Genomic DNA, 21239 nt, shown 5'->3' on the forward strand with positions numbered 1-21239 from the left:
TTTTCATGTGTTCAAAAAAAAAAAAAAATTCATCCTCAATTAATTCAAGTTTTATGTATTGAACTTAAAACTTGTTTTCTACCCACATGTAAGTGATAAAGTTTTAAGAATATTAATCATATCATTTCTCATCTACTACTAAATTAACTTTTATATGAAATGAAATGGCTAAAAAAACAAAAAAAATACAAAAGCAGAAAATAAACACCATCAACTAATTATCGATGGATCCTTCAGATGGCTATCAGTATCACCATATCTCATTTACTGAATTAAATATTCTCAATGAAATGGTATTGATAAAAACAAAATAAATAAATAAAAAATCATCAACTGATCATAATAGGTGACATGCTATCCTACCTAGCCGTATCTCGATTGGAGAAACCGGTGGGAACCAGTGCGGATCGACAGTGGGTAAACTGTGGGTTGTTGGATACTATTAGAGTATATATTCGACGTGTATATGCGCTTTTCAAGAAACGTTTCGTCGAACACAATACAGCGTTGGACAACAGCACGCGAGAGAGAGAGAGAGAGAGAGAGAGAGAGAGTTGGGGAGTCTCCGAGGGAGATGGCGGAGCTCCGCCACTCAGCTTCCATGGGCAACAGGGCCTCCGCGGGCTCCTCCCCCGTCAAGCGCGACGATCCCTCCGCCCCATTCGTCTCTGCCAGCGGCGCCGATGGCGGTGGGCGCGATCGGGACCGGGATCGCGACAAGGATCCGCACCGCGCCCCCTTCGCCTCCTCTGTCCTCCATCTGCCGCCCCCCATCCGGTCCCTCCTCGCCCTCGAGGACCCCAGGGTCTCCACCTCCACCGCTTACCGGATCCTCGTCGCTTTCCTCGCCTTTCTTGTGCTGGCTGGCTTCCTCTCCCTCCCCTCTCTTTGGAGTCGCCTGGTGAGCTCCGCTTCCGCCACCTCTCTTTTGCTGTGCTTGATCTGTCTCGTGGTTCTTGATTTGGGATCTTTGAGTCGCTTAGTGAGTTCCTCTTCCTCTGTATTTATTTGTCTTGTGATTCTTGCGGATGTTTTCAAGCTTCTTTCTGATGACAAAGAAGTGATCTTGGTCCTACAATTGCAGTGATTTTCCCATCATGATGTTCAATAAGATATTTGACTGACTATGACTGACTAGATTGTGCAGTCTAAATGACTGGAGTCTCTTTGTTTGGTAGAATGCACCTTATTTGTGCCGCAAGGAAGGGATTGTTCTTCACTGCCCTCGCGTAAGTTCTCATCAAATATACATATCTTGTTTTGTGATTGCCTCTGTGATGTGATGTAGCAAAATATCTTTCTTATTGCGATAGCATCTTTTTGATTGTTTTCTTTATTTTCCCTTTCTTCCTACAGGTGAAGGAGCCTCCATCACTTTGGGAGAATCCCTACTCTGCGACTACCTCATGGAAACCATGTGCTGAGCGCCGGGAGGGTGGTATCTCGGGCAAGTCTTCTTTTCTTTTTTTTTTTTTCCATGTGAAATCATCTTCTTCTGTGTTGATGTTCGATATACAGTGTGCAACATTGATACACAAAACGTTTTCAAGAAAACTATAGCAGGGAGATACGGAGAGATATTCTGGTGCATGTACTGTAAATCATTACTATGCTAAGAGGGCCTTTGGATGCTAAGAGTGATGAAGGCACATTTTTCACAAGGAAACATCATTCTTCCTCCGTGGTTTGAGTATTCCCTTTAAGTTAACCTCCCAGTTTATTGACTTTTGGGTAAGCTATATGCTGGTGGTGAGCTATTATGCACTTACCTTATTTAACAACTTGAGTGGGATATGTCCAAATTAAGTTAAAAAAAGAAAGGGATACCCACATGTTGAATAAAAGCAGTAGACTTCGATCGATTGTGTTTTTCTTGTGCTACAGTTGGAAGCAATTTGCTAAATTACATGCTTGTCCCCATAACAATGCCCAATTTGTAAAGTCCAAAAGTTACTTGATTGAAAAATTCTCTGCTGAAATTCATTCAAATGATATCTTCTAGATTAGATAATGTAGCACATAAATTGAACAATAGAGCCTGACAAAATATGCTTTGCTTATTTTTAATGAAATTTCATCTACTAAGATATTGAAGATTGAAAAGTTTTATAGTTATGCATTCAATGTTTTGGGGAAAGGGTTACAGCTCATATAAATGATATATTTTCATTTGCAATTTACACTTTCATTTTAAGTTACATTCCTGAAACTTATCTGATTGTTTTTATTGCTTTTTTAAGTTGATTGTATAAATCAATGTTATAAAGTATCTTTATAACATTGTTTTACCATAAGATGGTTGTATATATATCTCATATTTGTCACTTGTGCCACAATGTATAAACACATGATTGCCTAGCAGCCTAATTTTACTTTAACCTTAAGATCTAGATATTGGTGTTGAGGGTGTTTTAGTCACTGTTAGTTGTTCTCCATTGTTCATTTTAATAATATTCTGTTCTTTCTTAATAATCTTTCATTTGTTCTTTTGTTGACTAATTAAATTTGTCTACAGAAGTTCTCTTTAACTAGAAAAATTCAGTGGAAAAAAGTAGCACATATGTCATTTTCCACTTCAGTCATAAAATGGAATGACCTGCTGGATGAGGATCCTACAGGTTTAGAGAGGGTCAATGCCTGTAGCCTTATCTTGGAAGCAGAAAATATGTTTTCATGACTTAAATTCTGGTACCCAAGTCCATATTAGATGTTATAGTTTAAATTTATCTCAATATTTTCTTTAGCATCAGTGTTGTGGATTATCATTTCAAGGTTAAAGCAGCATATATTTTAGTTTATAACTACCTTTCTCATTAAATTTACTATATGTTATTGTTTTTTATATTTTTTTATAGTTGACTTCTTCAAAATTCTTTATAGGTTGTTGTTGCCAAGAATTTGAACCTCGGTTTCATAGCGGTAACCGGTTGGACTAGTACAGTAACAGTACACAGAGTAGTATGTTTAACTCATGCCACCCAGTATTGATGAATAAAATAATTGAAAATCAAATTGAACCATATGTATTGGTATCAAACTATCCATTTTGATACTGGTACTTGGTTGGACCAGTATTTAAAACCTTGGTTGTAGTGTCATTGCTCCTTTCCTCAGAACTCACTTTAATCAGTAGTAACTTTAAACCTTAACATGCTCTTCAGTGTTTGTTCCTGTTCTTTGTACTTACTGCAATTTGCCTTTTATTAATTTCTTGCTTTAGTTTTTTCATCTCTTCGTAGATATTAATTTTATTACCCTTATGCTTCCTTGGAGTGGCTTTACATTAATTTGTCCAATCTAATCAATTTAACAAGCGATAAGATTGACTATAACATGCAGATATTGTTGCATGCTCTCTTGTGTGCCTATATAGTTCTTTACATATATATGAACTATTGTTGCACGTCACTATAATAATTCTATGAAATATTGGATGTACCTGTATAGTTCTGACATGTATATGGATATACTTCTAATTCTGATGATTTTTATGTTCACGCATCCATATGCAAAATGTTTAATAATGTATGCTAATTTTTTCTTGAGAGAACATGCTGATGATGCTAATAAGGGAGTATGGAAATCTCTATTGGACAATAATAAATGCCACTGCTGTTTTAAGATGTTAAAGATAAACTAAATACGCTGTCTCGTGTTGCAGCCTAGCAAATAGAGTTTGAATTGAGTTTCCACTTCATACTGTCCTTATAGCCACATTTATCAATTTTATGCTTTGTGCATCTAAATGATGATACCATAGTGCCATGGTTGTAAGCTAGAGATGCATCCTGTGGTGTAAACTCTGGTTTGCATGGCGAGTACTTTGTCATACCATGAGAGTCACATGGCGTGCGTACATGATCACAAAAATTTCAGTTGTGTAAGCCAAGTTCAGTCCCATTGCCAGGATTGATATAATCTCATATGGTCACTGTATGCTTTCACTTTACATTGTCCTTATCAGCCACACCAAAGTTGTATACCTTGTGGCCATCTAAATGATGACACCATAGTGTTATGGTTGTAAGCTAGAAATGGTATCTGGTTTGCTAAATTCTTGCCTGCATGGTGTTATTTTGTCATACCATGAGGGTCACATTCCAAAGTTGTTTACATAAGTTCAGTTGTACAAGTCTGGTTCAGTCCTAGCACCAGGATTAATATAACATCACATGGTCCCTGTAGACTTCATGTGGGCACACATTCATGTCGCATTAGATTTAACAGGCTGATTAGACAATATGTTCTTCGATGTTCATGCACTTATATACCTACTGATATGTGAACCTACATGCACTAGCATTGGCCAGAATGTCCATTCTTTGTTTGCAACTGATTCATGTACATTTAGAGAATTCTTTTAGTTTTCTTGAGGATATGGTAGTTGTGAGTCTAAATTAAACTCGATGCTGCACAAGATTTTTTGGGTTTATGGAATTTTTAGCTTTATTAGGTGTTGCCAACATTATCTTGTGACTTTGATCAAGTTTGTTTTTTCACAAACTATGTATCTTGGCATAGCCATTATCTCTGTGGTTCTTCTGCAGATCTTCCTTCTGAGAATGAAACCAATGGTTACATATTCATCCATGCTGAGGGTGGTCTTAACCAACAACGTATAGCTGTATGTACTCTTCTTCATCACTTACGTCTGTACTTGTTTCTTTTTGTATCCCATCATTATAATGAGACAATGTTACCATGACAGTTGGATCTTGTTTGCAACATTAGGATCACTTCACATTAGGATCTACTTTGTCTCACTAAGCCAAACTAAGTCATCTTGTACAACCAGTGCAATTATAGATCTTTCTTTGAAAATGTCCAAGCCATGTTGAACAGTTTCTCTCAGTTTTTCCTCTATTAAAGCTGCCCCTGATTGTTGTGATGTGTACAGTCATTTATTTTTTCTCTTCCTGGTAACTCATGCTTACATCTATCATCCTTATCTAGGGCAACACTAACATTTTGGGTTTGTTGTTTTTTAATTACTCAATGTTTTGATTCATAATTATAGATGCCATTACAGTTGTCTGATAATTTTTTTTTCTTAATCTAGGGGCGCATATGTTACATTGATTGCATGTCTGTTCCCCTTGTCCATCTTCTTTGAACTTTACAAGCATTATCTTTATCAATATCTCCCTTTTGCTGTATAGTACATCCAATGTCCTCAAAATTTTTTCTTTTGGTGACTTACCATAAATTTCAATTGTACTTACTATGAAACTGTTGTTTTTGATGATCAACCAATTTTTTTTCCCTTATAACAAGGCTTATTTGGTTGTGTCAAGTCATATTGTTGCCGATTGATCCATTGTCATATTTTCAAAAATTACAGGTGGCTATTTCCTGCACATTAATATTATTTGTGAAGATATACTACACTGTAAATTGCACTCCACATTGATAAATTGATAATATTTGGTTTATAATTTTTATGTTGCACATTGATGGGAACATGTTTGATGGTGATGTTTTTAATTTGGTTGCTTTGCAGATATGTAATGCCGTTGCTGTTGCCAAAATAATGGGTGCAACTCTTATTTTGCCGGTGCTAAAGCAAGATCAAATCTGGAAAGATCAAACGTAAGGTTCTGATGACACATTGCCTCATTGGTGGACTTGCAACTCCACTTTATGTTTGCTTATCAAGATAGTTTAACTTAGGAAGAAGCATATTCTTGCATGATAGAAAAATGCATCTTCATTTTGATGACAAAAATTTAGTTAACAAATTGATTTCAAGAGTTCATGAAGTTCAAATCAAAGATTGAGAGACATTATGATATTGAATTCTTATGAAGAACTGATTTTTAGTCTGTGCAATTGTCATTTGCTACCTACATGTCATAGTTGAGTTCTGATTTTTGGTGTTTTTAAGGATCAATGCTTGCTTGATAGAAAAAAAATGCTAGAGAAATTAATCATCTTGGTTAAATTTAATGATAAAATATCTATAATTTTAATCATTCTTATTATCTCATGCAGGAAGTTTGAAGACATATTTGATGTTGATCATTTTATTGAATACTTGAAGGATGATGTACGTATCGTAAGAGATATTCCTGAGTGGTTTGTAGACAAAGCAGAGCTTTTCACCAGTATAAGGTTTTATGCCGTGTTTCTTAATTTAATTCCTTGCTTCATGCAAAACCTTTTTGATTTCCCACTAAGTCTTTCTCAGATCTGCATTCCACAAACCCACCAAAAAAGAAGATATATGTCTAAGAGCTCCATATATTTAGTATGCAACTCGTAAATAATTTCATTATATCCTTAACATCCGAAATGATAACTCGCATTTTGAATGAAATGGAAATGCCTTATGAATTATAATTAACTCCAAATACTGTGGGATACGCAAAGGAAACAGAAATAGCAATTACATAGGCTCTTAAATTTCAGATTGACTAAAATCCTTCTGACCTGATTTCCAAAACAGGCATTGGAGGAACTTATACCCCATGGCCCAGAAAAGAATTTATTAATAAAAAACATAAAAGCCGAAAAATCAAAAGAAATATTATAAATTGCGTAAAGATTCTTTTGATTTCATATATTATGATATATAACTTTTACAAAAAATCAAAATATGAAATATGTAAAATGTACAAAAGGTAATAATATAAACATGAAAGTGTATTAATTAACTATGATATATATTGAAAAATTAATGTTAATCATAATGTAGAATGGTATTATTGTAATAAATAATTTTTTTATTTATATGTTATAGAGAGCCTAAAACTTTTCCAATTGTAGTTTTGGAAATAGCAATTGACCTCAGTGTATCTCTAATGCTTCTCTACATACTTGGTAATGCTATTTCTGGTACATACAAAAAGAAAGGACTATATTTGAAGAAACCACTCATATTTTTCAGATTCATTATGAAGAAATGAAGATTTTGTATTGGAATTTAATAATACCATATACTCTACTCTATTGTGTTCACTACTTTATCGTCAGCCACTTGGTACCTTTGCTTTTGTAGTAAGAATGAGATGACCTGTTGGTAGAAAAGTAGGAAACCTGGATAGTTTATTGCTTTGCTCTGACTATGATCAAACAATACATAAAATGTTTTTTTATCTTTTATTAAGAAATAGACACAATTTATAGGTTCTGGGTTATAGCACAAGATGATGGCTGTTTTATAACTCAGATTATGTATTTTCATTTTTATATCTGCTGAAGTATGTGCGATCATTTTGATTTTGCAATTCAACTATCTTCTTAGATCAATATTCCCTATGATCACATACTTTTCGTTCTTTTAAAATTTAGAGTTCACTGCAACTGTAAAACAACTTCCATAGTGGCAAATAGGCTTTGCGTTCGATGAGTTTGTTATAGCCAGAGCCTGACTTTAAAAACTTGGTATCATGCAGTATGCCTGACTTACTGTCCAATACTAGCTATATGTAACTTCTTTGTGCATGTACCATAAAACAAAAGTTCTATGTGTAGTGTAGAGTTGATATGTACAGCCTTCTGCATGGTGTTTTTGCCCTTTTCTTCTCATTCGTGACAGTCATCCCTTTCATCTTTCCATTATCCTATTTAAATTAAAAATGAATTAGTAAACACTATGGATCACTTGGACATATATATCTTATATCTTTCTTGAATATCTTAAATTATGCATTGTCCATAGTAGCACAGAGCTTTTGTTTAAATGATATAGATCAAATATAATTTATTTAGTATTCATCAAAATATATTTATGTAGTATTAATTATTGATGGTTTTCATGACAGACGAACAGTAAAGAACATTCCAAAATATGCATCAGCAGACTTCTATATCGACAATGTACTTCCGAGGATCAAGGAGAAGAAGATAATGGCTCTAAAACCTTTTGTTGATAGGTTGGGGTAAGTTGTTCATGCTAAAAGACATTTTATCTTCAATTGAGATTTTTAATTTCCTTTTTTGCCATCTTGTGCCATCATTGAAATCTTCTTTAGCATCTAACTTTTGTGAGAATGTGCTCTCATCATGTTAGCACCTATTGATTCATAAATGAGTTATCCTAGGGATTTTTTTTGTTACAATTCTATCCAATTAATTGACAATCTGTATCTTTGCTTAGGTATGATAATGTTCCACCAGAAATAAACAGGCTCAGGTGTAGAGTTAATTATCATGCCTTAAAATTTTTACCTGAGATTGAGGAAATGGCTGAGAAATTGGCGGCAAGAATGAGGAACCGCACTGGAAATGTCAACCCGTACATGTATTAATCCTTTCAGTTCCATGATATGGATTCAACTAATCATTGATTTCTTGCATAAGCATCTAGCTCTTTTCCGACAGGGCACTACATCTGAGATTTGAGAAGGGAATGGTGGGCCTCTCTTTCTGTGATTTTGTTGGAACTAGAGAAGAGAAAGCAATGATGGCAGCATATAGACAGAAAGAATGGCCGAGACGGTACAAGGTAATAGGGAATCTTATTACTTGATAGGAGGGAATGATGGCTTTCGTATTTACCAAATAGAACAAACTAGTATAGAGCTGGCTTTTTTTTCTGAGGACCTCAGTGCTGTCGTTTACTTCTCACTCTTGCACATTGTTTACAGAATGGATCCCACCTCTGGCAGCTAGCACTTCAGAAAAGAAAGGAAGGACGTTGCCCTCTAGAGCCTGGCGAGGTTGCTGTCATATTGCGGGCAATGGGATATCCCAAGGAAACACAGATATATGTTGCTTCTGGACAAGTGTATGGTGGAAAGAATCGGATGGCTCCACTTAGAAATATGTTCCCTAATCTGGTAAACACTTCAACTCTTGAGGAATATAATTTACTTTGCTGATACATTAAAATTGAAACGAAATAGGAAATGAAGCTTGGCATTGCATTATTTATACTCTATTTTTTTTCGTATTTTATGTAATACCTTGTATAAGAACTTATAGAAGGGATATCAAAGTGATAGTTTAATGTCTTTGGGTTATAATTCGAATATTCAATCTGAAACAATTGATGTTAAGGACTTCATTTGATGTGATCTTTGTCGGAAAGCTAATGCAAGAGACTGCATATTATGTATAATTGTATATCATACACGTGATTCATTGGATGTACTTACACATGTACCTTGAACTTGTATTTTTATTGGTATTTTCTCTAAGCTTGTGTTTGCACCTAGGCATTTCAACTAGGCCTTTTAAGGGGCTAGTGCCTATGATAGCTTAGACAACATTTTGACAACTTTGGTTTGTATAGATTGTTTCAGGTACCAGTTCTTAGATTTGAAGTATGTATTGCTGATTTCTTCTGTCATGCAATTGGCAGAAAATATCTAACCAATGGAGTTAAACATTGCTAAGTAATACCTGACTTCAAGCATTGTGATGAGCATGTAAAAGTAAACTAAACTAGAACGAGGCTTCACTATCCACGGAATAAATATCCATGAGGGTTTGGATCTGGCACATTCATGTCAAATAAACAAATAAGTGAATTAACTTGCTTTTATAAAAATGCAAAAAGTAAAGACCTAAGTAGCAAGCAAATCATTATTTTGGCGGCATAGACATTCATTCATTCTTCATTCAATGCCAAAACATGATTTCAAATTTTCAACTATATCCCACTTCATGGCACTAATTGCACGTACTTGTCTGTAAGAAAAATTGGCTAACTCAGTTGTCGCTGTTAACTCATGAATACTACCTGTCATTGCTGTCTAATAAATTTGTTACTGATCTTGAGCCAGTAGAACATCTTGTATCTGAAATTATTGAACACAAAAATACTCTCACTTGAGTTGTTGTCTTTGTAAACTTGTTGCTATTTTGCAACTGCAGTGTACTAAGCTTGTTTTGGTTTCTAAAATCCTAAACCTGAAAATTACTACTGAAATTAAAACACAGAAAAAGCTTAGGAACTCTAGGTTTTGCTATTTCTACTTGCAAACTAATCAAAGGTTACTGTAGATTTAGGATATTCATGTATCTGGTTTTGGCTTGTGAATATATGCAATGCGATGCTATCTTCTTTGATATGGTTTCATACTAGTTATTCGCTGAGCCAACTGTAGATGCTGATGATGCAACATGAGGTCTATATGAGTGTATTACACTGATAGTAATTCTTGTTTGATACCTAGTATTTCTTGAGAACAATCACAGTAACATCTTCAAATCAGAGTATGTTTGGTTGTACAGGAAAGTTCACAGGAAAAACATTTTTTTTCCTTGGAAATATTTTCAAATATTTGTTTGTGAGATAAACCAAAAGAATGGAAAATAACCTTCCAGATTTCTAGGAAAGGTTACCTTTTTATTTTCTGGATTTTCTCCTGACATTGGACAAAGAAAACGTATTCAAAACCTTCTAGTGGTTTTGAATGTGAATTTCCAGAAAAAATAGAATAAGTACTTTTTCCATTATTGCAAACACACTAAAAGTAAATGGAAATTGACTTTCAATTAATTTTCTTTTTCCTACAAGCCAAATAATTTTAATTATTATTCATGGAGAAATTTTGTTAACTCAATAGTTGGAAAAGTTTCATTTTAACATGAGAGTGCTTAAATATACTACAATCACTTTGTGAGGATCTTGCTGATTCTATGATATTCTTTACAGTCCACAATGTTGTCTCGTAGCTTTTAACCCAGCTCACTCAAATATGAACAGCTCATAAGCATATTCCTTAAACAAAGTTAAAGCTATTTTAAGGTATTTTCTTCATGACTAAGGAATGCATTAAAGGGGTTAGTTACCAACTGTAAGACACTTAATTTTGTAGTTCTCTATGCATGAAGGATTGTTTCATGCAGTAATACTTATTTTGATGTTTTGGGGTTAGAAAGAAGTTTAGAAACTAATGGTATTGGCAGAAACTCTCTTGAAGTTCTCTCTCTTAAATTTTGTATCTCTTGGATGCTTCCTTGAGTAGTGAGTCTTTTATTTTCAGTTTTGTATTCTTGTTTATTTTCCTTGGGGTGGTGAACTTTCTGTATCCCTTTGTGATTTTAAACTCGGTGGTGAGTTGTTTCTCAATTTTATTAAAGTATTATCGTGAGTTCGTTCCTTTTCAATCTGAAGAACTTATTCCAGCAGTTACAACTGTACTATTGACTTTCTTTCAAAGTCCATTCCGTATTATCCCGATATGACATTTAGCTCGTCCTGAATAAGGCTTGTTGTGGTCATTGTTAGAGAAAGCTATTTTCCATCATGTTTTTAGCAGCTAAACAGGCTGTAAGATTGTTAGGCAAAAATCTTAGGCCATCTTGCCTATCATGTTAGTTGCTTGTTTCAGGAAAAGATCCAGCTGGTTCATGGAGGCTCTAAATTCTTTCAGCAAGTGCCACATATCCTACTTCTTTCCTTGTAAACTTAATGAATACAACGCCATTTTCTTATTTGTCTGACAGGTCACCAAGGAGGAACTAGCAAGCAAAGAAGAAATAGACCACTTCAGGAAGCATGTGACGAGCTTGGCTGCCCTCGATTTCCTAGTATGTCTGAAGTCAGATGTGTTTGTTATGACCCATGGTGGAAATTTTGCGAAGCTAATAATAGGAGCTCGCCGATACATGGGACATAGGCTCAAGTCAATAAAGCCGGACAAGGGGCTCATGTCCAAATCCTTTGGGGACCCCTACATGGGTTGGGCATCATTTGTGGAGGATGTCGTGATCACCCACCACACGCGGACTGGCCTTCCAGAAGAAACCTTCCCCAACTATGACATATGGGAGAATCCTCTTACTCCATGCATGTGTAGAGCTTGAGCAGGGCTTGTCCTCTTTCCTACTTGTTATATCTGTTCTTTTCTTTCTTCATGACTAAATTCAGGCCTTGAACACTGTCGTTTTAGAAAGATAGGCTATATATGTGATAGTGTTAGTTCTGCAGGTCATGTTTGTTCTCTTTGTGAAAAATAAGAACTTTATTCCAAGTGATAGAAAGGGGATGTCATGAGAGGGGATGGTGGTTTCCAGGTTCAGCTGCAACCATCGCTCCTTCATAAATTTGATGTCAACGAAGTGATATATGTACATACACACACAAGGAATAATAAATACTATGAGTGTAATGATCATATACAAACTGGTAGATACTAACTTGAGAAAATTGGAGGGACTGCAGCAAGAAGAATTTACGATCGGTTTATGTGCAAAATTTAAAAGAATTTATCTAAGCAAAAAAAAAAAATTACTTTACGTAACACATGAATAAGAAAGTTTTCTCCTGTTTTCTTAATTATATATATATATATATATATATATATATATATATATAGTTTTCTAATTCTTTGGCTTAAAAGCCTATGCTTTTAAGTCATCAAAATTCGATTCAAATGATCTCAAAATCCCAAAATCTCTCACTTCCGTCTCAATTATTATGGTCCAAATCTTTGTCCTAACCTTATATATGTAATTGAAATTATCTTCAAAGAATACAAGAATCAGTAATATTTGGCAAGAAGCCATATGACTTAAATACAATCTTGTGTCTATTTATTCTACTTGTGCTGCTTCAGTGATGAATGTTATCACCCCATCACCACTGTATTCTTCACAATTTTCTCTGCCTCTGCAATTGTTAGATGTTTTATACCATTCTCCCTCAACCATCTCTCATCATGTCTTAAAATACCATCCTTGAGCTGCTTCTCCTCCATCTTCAGCAGTTTCAAACCCTCAGCCAGCCTTGGCAAGAAGCCTTGAGGCCTCAAACACCATGCTGAAAACACCCCAAACAGGACCTCCAGATCACCATTCAGCCTTTCCACAGCACTACTGTTGAACTTGATACTGCTCAGAAACACGCCACTAAAAACTAGCTGGTCCACACCACTGGCCACGGCTCTCCACATTGGTACAAAGTCCATCGCATTCAATCCCTCTTCCAACTTGGAGATCTTCCCTTGGATGTAGTCCAGGGCAGTAACAAAAGTCTTTGAAAGAGATACTCCTTCAGTCTTCTCTTGCCACTGCCTCCTATTTTTCAGGTAGTCTCGACAAAGTGAATCGAAACCCCTCAGTACAACAGTGGCAATTTTCTCAATCCACTCTGTTCTGAACTCTTTAAACATAGTTATCTCTTCTTCAAAAATGCGCCTCCCCTCCGTATCATCTTTACCTATACTTTCCATCTCGAGGAAGAACACATTCTCACACCATTCAGTCAAGCCTGAATCAAAATGCCGAGCTGAATTGATGGACTGGGAGACCTTCAATAAGGCATCATCATCTGCCAGAGCAGTGAGGCCCTCAGCTTCCTGGCACCTACGAAGCAAACAATCAAGGAACTCCCTCACGATAGGAGCTCCAGCCAACCTAATAAACCTTGCCCTGAGCTCAACACTTGGCAAAGGCCGAGACCTGTCAATCAGCAAAGATAAACCCTGAAGAACAGCACCAGAAACTGCAGGAGATTTGTAATCCTCTGAGCCAGTCATTAGCACCGTCCCTTGGAACCTCGTTTTCCAGCTCTTTTCGTTGTGCATAGCTACTCTTAATTTCTCTACCGTCTCACCAAGCTCATTTTCAGCCCACATCTGAAGCCAATCTGGTCGATCACAGAAGATGGACATAGAGGAGACACGCTGCAAATTCGCATCATCAGTCAGTGATAGCACCAGCCCAGAGTTGGTGATCAGGGTCTGGATTCTCTTATCAAAAGATATCATCAGGTCAACAAGATGAAGCCATGACAACCTAGCCTGTGACGAGTTACTGCTCGAATGGCTACCATCTAGAAGATCAACATATTTTGGAAAAATCTCTTTCGACAAGAAAGTAGAGAGTGAAGTCACCATTGCTGAAATCCACTCCTCTCTACAACTACGGCCCACAAGCATGGCCTTGTCTACCAGAGGTTGCAATATCTCATCCACGGAGGCCACAAAATCCATTGTCAATTTATAGACAAGAGCAAAAATGAATTCTGGTTTATCATGCCACTTTGATAAAAAGTGCTGAGCAGCAACCATTATTGGGTTCACTAACTCCTCTACAACCCAAAGTGGTTGGCTAAGTGCAATCTCCAGAGTATGCCCTGAGAGTTGTCGAGATTTTCTCCTTCTCTGCAATTCTTGCAACTTACACAGGGAAAGGAAGTTCTCACAGTACTTAATCTTCAGGTTCCCAGTCATCAAGAAAAGAGGATTGTAAAGCTCGGGTGATGCCCCTGTGTTTGGATGCACAATGTTGGAGCCCGAAAGTGGAGGTGGCCAGCCGAGGGATGCTAGAAGATTTCTGTGGTCAGCAATTGCCTGCGGTCGTAAGATAGATAAAGCCCGGTCAACTCTGTGATCTACAGCTGAGACAAGACGAGACCACTGAGGTCTTGATTTTGTCACAGAAGCTAACATATCCTCTATTTGTTTGAGAGAATTGATTGCCACCATACAAATATCCTGCAAGAAAGGCAGGAGAAAGAAGGCTGAAAAAACGTAAGCAGTTTGAATATCTTTTACCATTTATTCATGTCAAATCTCACCACCGAGTTAGTTGCACTAGGAGTTTTAAGTTTTCCTGTAACAGAGGAAGAAACAGCATCTTCAACATCACCAATCAGTCTGTCGAGCTTGAGTGTGGTCTCTGAACTCAAAACAGAAAACAAATCCTCTCCAATCAAATATTCACAAGAATGATAAATGGTGTGACCATTTGATCAGTTTAAGTAAAAACAAAAAAAATAAAAAATAAAAATGTTAAGTTTGGTACAAACATAAAAAACTGCATGAGGTAAATACATATCCAACTTAATCATGTCACAACATTGAATATCATATGTCACATATAGAGCTACTCAGAAATGAAAACAACTATACTGGAAGAAGATCTAGCAGAACAAATTGCAGCAAAAACAAATATCCAATTTCAAGTCCAGTTATTCAATGTTATTATGTAGTGATTTTTAACTATAACATTCGATACTTTGAATCAACCTGTAAGCCATGGGCACTGTTCTTGACTAATCTTTCTCATCGAAATCATCAGTGAAACATTTGAAATGAATACGAGAATTTAGGAGGAACTTCTTCAAAATGTCATCAAGAATTCACATCTAAGGGTTCACATCCACCTTCCAAGTCATGTTTTGCATGCAAATTTTAGATCTATCACTAACTACATAGAGTTGAAAGATTAACAATTTATTTTAAAAAACAAAAATTCTTTGTTATCAGACTTATTTTACCATAAATTCGTCAACAAAATTGTTCGATGCCAGATCTAAATAACTTATGACAACCAGTAAAATTTCAGCATCTATTACATCACCGTGAGGAATATTTGACAATAAAACATCATTAACAAAGAGAAAGAAGAAGATAACAAGAAAATGTCCAAAAGTCAATCTAGTGATTCAGTGATATATGTTTGTTTTGCAATATCCAATTGACAGGGAAAGATTAAAAACCTTAAGAACTGGAAGTTTCTCTGTTCTTTGATTAATATAGTGACCTACAAGTCATTATTTGACAATTAGTTTTTTCTTAGAGTGTCGACCTTAACTAAGAACTACAATGTTCATAATCCACATAATGTAGAATTCATAATCTTTCACCATTTTAAGCATACAAGGGGAACAAACTAAAAAATATGTCAAACTCACCGGCATAAGACCGAACGGTCTCCACCCTCGCTACCTCCTTCGCGAGCGCCGGCAGCTCATCCGCCAACATCTGCTCTCTTCTTCCCGACCCATCTTCTGTATCTCCACCATCTGAAAACACATCAGTTTCGGGTGGTAACGAACACAACAATTAGGTCAATACAACCAAGAAAAATCTTGTATTGGAATTCAGGAACTCGAAACCTTTCGAAGAGCCGCGGAGGGAGGATCGAAGATCGACAAGCCCCGCCCTGACGCCACCGAGCAGTGCGCCGGTCTCCTCCGAGCGCACGGCGTACGCCGCAACACTCCCCGCCAGCCGTCTGCTCAGATCGGCCAGAGAAGCCTCGAGATCCGAGCATCGGCTCGTGAGTTCCGCCTCGAGGTCGGGGGATCGAGGGAGGTCTTCCGGGGTCCGGAACTTCTCGGCGAGGAAGCCGACGAGCGACGGCGAGAGATCCGACGGCCGGGGCAGCGATGCTGCGACCCCTTCCATGGCTTGTCGGTCTCACCTCATCGGCAGATCAATTTTAGGGCTTGAAGCGACTTCTCGTCGCGAAGACGACGGCGAGGGCGAGGGCGAGGAAGGACCGACAAATTATGTATTTATGCGCAGGTTAAAAGATTAGATCTAGTCCGTTCATTCAGTTGACTGATCTGATCATGATCGTTGAATTAATGGCTAACTCATCTATCGGCCAGACGGACTTAATCCAATAGGTCGAATTAATGTGGCTCGACCCAATATTTCGTGACATTTGTGTATAATATATATTACAATTAATGACAACATTGTGAAACTCTCTAAATAATAATCATCGATTATAATTTAACTATGGTTTTAAAACCATACACATAAATGTATTATATGCAATATTATGTAAAAAAAAGAAACCTCCAACAAAAAAAAATGACATGCAGGCTTTTATATAACTTCATCAATCACGTCATCACGATCTGGAATCTTCCATAACGATACAGGATTGAGAATGGACCGTAGGATCACTCGTCGAGTCGACGATCAGAAAATAAGAAAAGTTAATACTAGTTGATAACAGCCATGTTTGCAACCTACTCGCTGAGAATGGACCGTAGGATCACTGCTCGGAAACAAACACTACTCGCGTTTTACACCAATGGAAAACTGCCATCTGTATCTTTTCTCTCGCTCGACCCATCTTTTATTTCAACGCGTCGAGCTTCCGTGAGGGCGCCCGCGTATCGCCGGCCTCGGAGGCGTTGTCCGTGCGGGCTTCGATTTCGGAAAGAAAACCCATGTTTGCAACCTTTCACTGTGACTGGATAACCTAGTGGGTTCTACCGGGGCCCAATATTTCATCCAATCAAAGGGCAGCAGAAGAATGAAGACGTGTTCGCCACAAGCCACGGTCTTCCCGTGTCCCGCCGACGCTCAATGCAACGCCAGGAACAGCCAGAAAGAAACCGGAATACTAATACCGCTATTATACTGTATTATTTACTAGCCCATCATCCCCGAGGGATTTACGATCGTAACCAGATTTCGCAGCTCGGAAGGCATCGCATCGCGCATTTCCCAATCTCATCTCGATCAGTCGTTTTCTTGCGTAGATTCGCGATCGGACTGTTTCATCTGGCCTCGGATGAAGACTAGGGTTTCTTGGTGGATCACGATGCTGATGCTTCGCTGATGTCTGTTTTCCTGCTCGATCTGGCGATCTTGGCACAGTTGCACTTCGGCTTCGTCGCTGGTTCGGTTTTAAGCGTTCACAAGGAGTGTCTATCTGGTCAGATTGGGTGTTCGTTGTCGGCGGATGAGTGCGAGTTCTTTGTAGGTCTGAATAAGGTGCTCGATTTTGTTTCTCTGTGTCAAGAGTTGGAATCGTACCTGGCGAGTGGGTGCTTGGTTTGTAAGTCTCACGCTGAGGAATGGGAAAGAATCAGCCAGGAGCACTGTGACCTGGACTGGACAGTCTTTGCCCTTGAGGAGAGTGATGCATGTCCCTCGGGTAATTCCTCTCCTTTGTTGTGCTCATGCATATATATTATGTAGTAAAAGGTATCTTCGAGGATATATTTTCTTTCATGAAATCTGTGTTGCTCAGCGAATTGGTTATCTGGGATTGTAATTATGTTTTGCATTGAGATTTTGCGAGCACCGAATGAATGGTATATCAACCTAATAAGCAGTAAATGAACTTTATGTAGCCTGGTGCACCTTTTCATGGCTAGTCCCTATAATGCATGGCTTTAAGCTAATCTGACAATGAAGACAAGCTTTGTGGCTTGCATGGCAGAAAAATAGACAAGTACAAATGGAAGAATACACATTCTTTCTCTCATGGTGAACCATCGAGCTCAAAAGGCATCAGAACTAAGCTATATATAGCCACAACAAGCACACAAATAACATTGGAGATTATAAGCCAGTTTAAGAAACTGGGAATATGTTTCCATATTGTTGAAAGTTATCATTACAGCAGCAAATGGAGAAGCAACTATTATCTTATGGCAGGCATAGCAGCAAATTAGATTAGCACAAATGGGATATTACACATCCTTTTTCTCATGGTGAACCATCAAGCTCAAAAGGCACTGAATCCAAGCCATACATAGCCAACAACAAGCACAAAAGTAATGTTGGAGATTATGAGCTGAAACCAGTGTAAGAAACCAAGAATATGTTTCTAAATTGTTTAAAGATATCACTGCTGCACTAATAATTCTGAAGAAGAAAAGAATAATTAAGCTGCTCTTAAACTAAAAAACTGGAGGCATTAGAGCAGCTAGAGATGTGTGGTACCTGTAAGTCTGAGATATTTACTGTTAGGAAATTTCCAGCATTTTCTTAAGGTCAATTCTAAATAGATAGAGTTGCTCCATGAGATATTCAAGATGCTCGAACGACGGAGTTAAACATAACTCCCCCTATCTATATGTCATATTATAAGAAGATAAAAACACTTGAGTTCTATCCCATTGAATTCAAGCATAAACCGATAAGTTCTAATCGTAGAACTTATCGTTATTCTCATTAAGTATAAGTAAATACGAAACTTTCATGAAAATCATAAGTCAAATGATAGGGGACGATTTTTACTACGACAAGAGATAAAGATTTTCAACATGAATTTCATGATATAGATGTAAGGCATGCTTTCAATATGATCAATCAATCTTGTGATATTCTCAAGGATTTTGCAAGGTATTTTGCAAGACATATAAGACATTCATATCACACAAGCTTTTGTAATTCATATAAGTCATGTTGTCAAAATGGTACAAGTCATCACTTTTCTCCCCCTTTGTCATCAACAAAAAGGGAATGAGACTTGAAGCACATAATTTGTGATTATAACTTCAGGAATTCAGCATTGATCATACAAAAAGTTTATCATTTCAAAATTAAATATGCTAAAATATTTACGCAAAGTTCATCTTAAAGGAAAATTCAACATTCATCTATTTTATCAAATCTCTTCTTTCTATAAATAACAGAAATTATAGGTGTACAAGGAAGAGATTGTGATTAAAAAATTTCAAATAGTAACTCCAATAAGTCAAGATCATAATTCGAATACAAACTCATTCAAATTCAAATCGTCAACTTGAAACTCATAATCAAGCCATCAAAATCAATTTCGAGAATTACAAAATATCATAAAATCATTAATCTTGATCAGATGGGAGCGGTGTTTGACTCAAGATAGGATAAGATAATTTAACGTGTCATTTAGAATCGAAAGAGAAGGATCAAATTCACCGAGGATCGGAGAGAGGATGAAAAACTTTACGGAAAATCCATTCAAACAAGTTTATTCTTAAGGACAATTTAACATACCTAATTCCCTTCTAATGAATTCAAATTGGTCTTCATTCAAAGCTTTTGTAAATATATCTGCTAATTGATGCTTTGTGTCAATGAATTCTAGAACAACATTATTGTTAAGGACATGATCGCGTATGAAATGATGCCTAACGTCGATATGCTTAGTTCTAGAGTGCTGAATTGGATTTTTAGTAAGACATATGGCACTAGTATTATCACATTTTATGGGAATGTTTTTAAAGTGAATTCCATAGTCTTCTAATGTATTTTTCATCCAAACAATTTGTGCACAGCATGCACTTGCAGCAATGTATTCGACTTCCGCCGTAGATAGTGCAACTGAATTTTGTTTCTTGGAAGTCCAAGAAACAAGTGCATGTCCTAAAAATTGGCATGTTCCGGATGTACTTTTTCTATCTATCCTGCATCCGCCAAAATCGGCATCTGCATAAGCTATTAAATCGAATTTTTCAGATTTTGGATATCACAATCCTAAATTTGGAGTTCCTTTAAGATACCTAAATATTCTTTTAACACTCTTAAGATGAGATAATTTAGGATTAGATTGAAACCTAGCGCAAAGTCCTATACTAAACATAATATCCGGTCTAGTTGCGGTGAGGTAGAGTAGACTACCTATCATTCCCCTATATGTTTTTTGATCGAAATTTTCACTATTTTCATCCATATCTAACTTAGTCACAGTACCCATAGGGGGTGTTTATTACTTTTGAATTATCCATGTTAAATCGTTTTAACAATTCTAATGTATATTTAGATTGGTTAAGAAATATACCATCACTAAGTTGTTTGATTTGTAATCCTAAAAAGAAAGTTAATTCACCGATTAAACTCATTTCAAATTCATGACTCATACATTTGACAAATGATTCACATAGTGATTCATCCGAAGAGCCAAAAATAATATCGTCAACATAAATTTGCACAATAAGAAAATTATTTTTAAAATGTTTAATAAACAATGTAGTATCAACCTTGCCTTTGGTAAAATTATTTAAAATAAGAAAGGAACTAAGCCTTTCATACCAAGCTCTAGGAGCTTATTTCAAGCCATAGAGAACCTTAGTCAATTTGAATACATGATTAGGAAGAAGATGTTGAATCTCGGATTTTAATGATGAAGTCAATTATCATTTGTTGTCTAATCTATGTGTTGAGATAAGTGTGCAGGATTAACTATGATGAAAGTTAGACAAGCAGCAGGAGTTGCGCCGGAGTCAAGTTCATGATCACGTTGGGAGTTCAAGAGTTCGACGGAAGTTCGGACGGTCGTCGGAGGTTCTGCGAGAACAGATCCGAGAAGTCCAAAAGCTTGCCAAGCGAAGCTCGTCGGAACTCGCCAAGTGGATCGTCGCAAAGTCCAGGAGTTTGCCGGAAGTCCGCAGGAGCATCACCGAGGGTTCATCGGATGATCGACGGAAGTTCGTCGGAAACTCGCCGAAAGAAGCGATTGACGCACCGAAGCAAAGCTGCAGAAATTGTCTTAGATCTAATCGTAGTTAGCACGTTGATTAAGTTAGAAAATGGGAGGTGATCCCATTAGCTTAATCTTGGGGCAATTGGGCCCCTGAAAGACTGAAATTGGGCCGAATGGAGCTAACCATTCGGACCCTAATTGCACCAGGAGGTGCAACCGCCTAGGCCAGGAGGTGGCACCGCTTGGGCTAAGCCTCCCAGCGAGACTAGGCGGTGCAACCGCCCCAGCCAGGAGGTGGCACCGCCTGAGCTCAGTCTTCGAGCTAGACTGGGCGGTGCAACCTCCCTGACAGAGAGGTGGCACCGCCTGAGCTCAGTCTTCGAGCTCTGGCAGAGAGGTGC

The 21239-nt window shown here is 37.2% G+C and overlaps 2 protein-coding genes across 2 annotated transcripts; one reads left to right on the forward strand and one right to left on the reverse strand.

Moving 5' to 3' along the window:
- The first annotated feature begins 484 nt into the window (after positions 1-484).
- LOC135615225 (protein PECTIC ARABINOGALACTAN SYNTHESIS-RELATED-like) lies at positions 485-11924 on the forward strand. Its single transcript, XM_065113431.1, has 11 exons — positions 485-901; positions 1179-1229; positions 1357-1447; positions 4548-4624; positions 5501-5589; positions 5992-6111; positions 7764-7880; positions 8099-8242; positions 8323-8446; positions 8589-8780; positions 11398-11924. Exons 1-11 carry the CDS (start codon positions 575-577, stop codon positions 11755-11757), a joined length of 1692 nt encoding a protein of 563 aa, XP_064969503.1. The 5' UTR covers positions 485-574; the 3' UTR covers positions 11758-11924.
- A 411-nt stretch (positions 11925-12335) lies between these two features.
- LOC135615226 (RINT1-like protein MAG2) lies at positions 12336-16170 on the reverse strand. Its single transcript, XM_065113432.1, has 4 exons — positions 15797-16170; positions 15593-15703; positions 14474-14574; positions 12336-14390 (listed from the first exon to the last, which is right to left on the reverse strand). The coding sequence occupies exons 1-4, from the start codon at positions 16086-16088 to the stop codon at positions 12522-12524; spliced, it is 2373 nt and encodes a 790-aa protein (XP_064969504.1). The 5' UTR covers positions 16089-16170; the 3' UTR covers positions 12336-12521.
- Between the last annotated feature and the right edge of the window lie 5069 nt (positions 16171-21239).

The sequence above is a fragment of the Musa acuminata genome, chromosome BXJ2-6 (assembly GCF_036884655.1).
Source record: "Musa acuminata AAA Group cultivar baxijiao chromosome BXJ2-6, Cavendish_Baxijiao_AAA, whole genome shotgun sequence".
In the NCBI taxonomy this organism is placed as follows: Eukaryota; Viridiplantae; Streptophyta; class Magnoliopsida; order Zingiberales; family Musaceae; genus Musa; species Musa acuminata.

Bases quoted from the DNA above. Each gene is read 5' to 3' on its own strand.
- LOC135615225 (XM_065113431.1), top strand. From the start codon at position 575: ATGGCGGAGCTCCGCCACTCAGCTTCCATGGGCAACAGGGCCTCCGCG. The intron at 1,230-1,356 runs GTAAGTTCTCAT...TTCTTCCTACAG, and splicing joins TTGTTCTTCACTGCCCTCGC to GTGAAGGAGCCTCCATCACT. The intron at 4,625-5,500 runs GTATGTACTCTT...GTTGCTTTGCAG, and splicing joins TTAACCAACAACGTATAGCT to ATATGTAATGCCGTTGCTGT.
- LOC135615226 (XM_065113432.1), bottom strand. From the start codon at position 16,088: ATGGAAGGGGTCGCAGCATCGCTGCCCCGGCCGTCGGATCTCTCGCCG. The intron at 15,704-15,796 runs GTTTCGAGTTCC...ATGTGTTTTCAG, and splicing joins CCTCCGCGGCTCTTCGAAAG to ATGGTGGAGATACAGAAGAT. The intron at 14,575-15,592 runs GTGAGTTTGACA...TTTTGAGTTCAG, and splicing joins GACCGTTCGGTCTTATGCCG to AGACCACACTCAAGCTCGAC.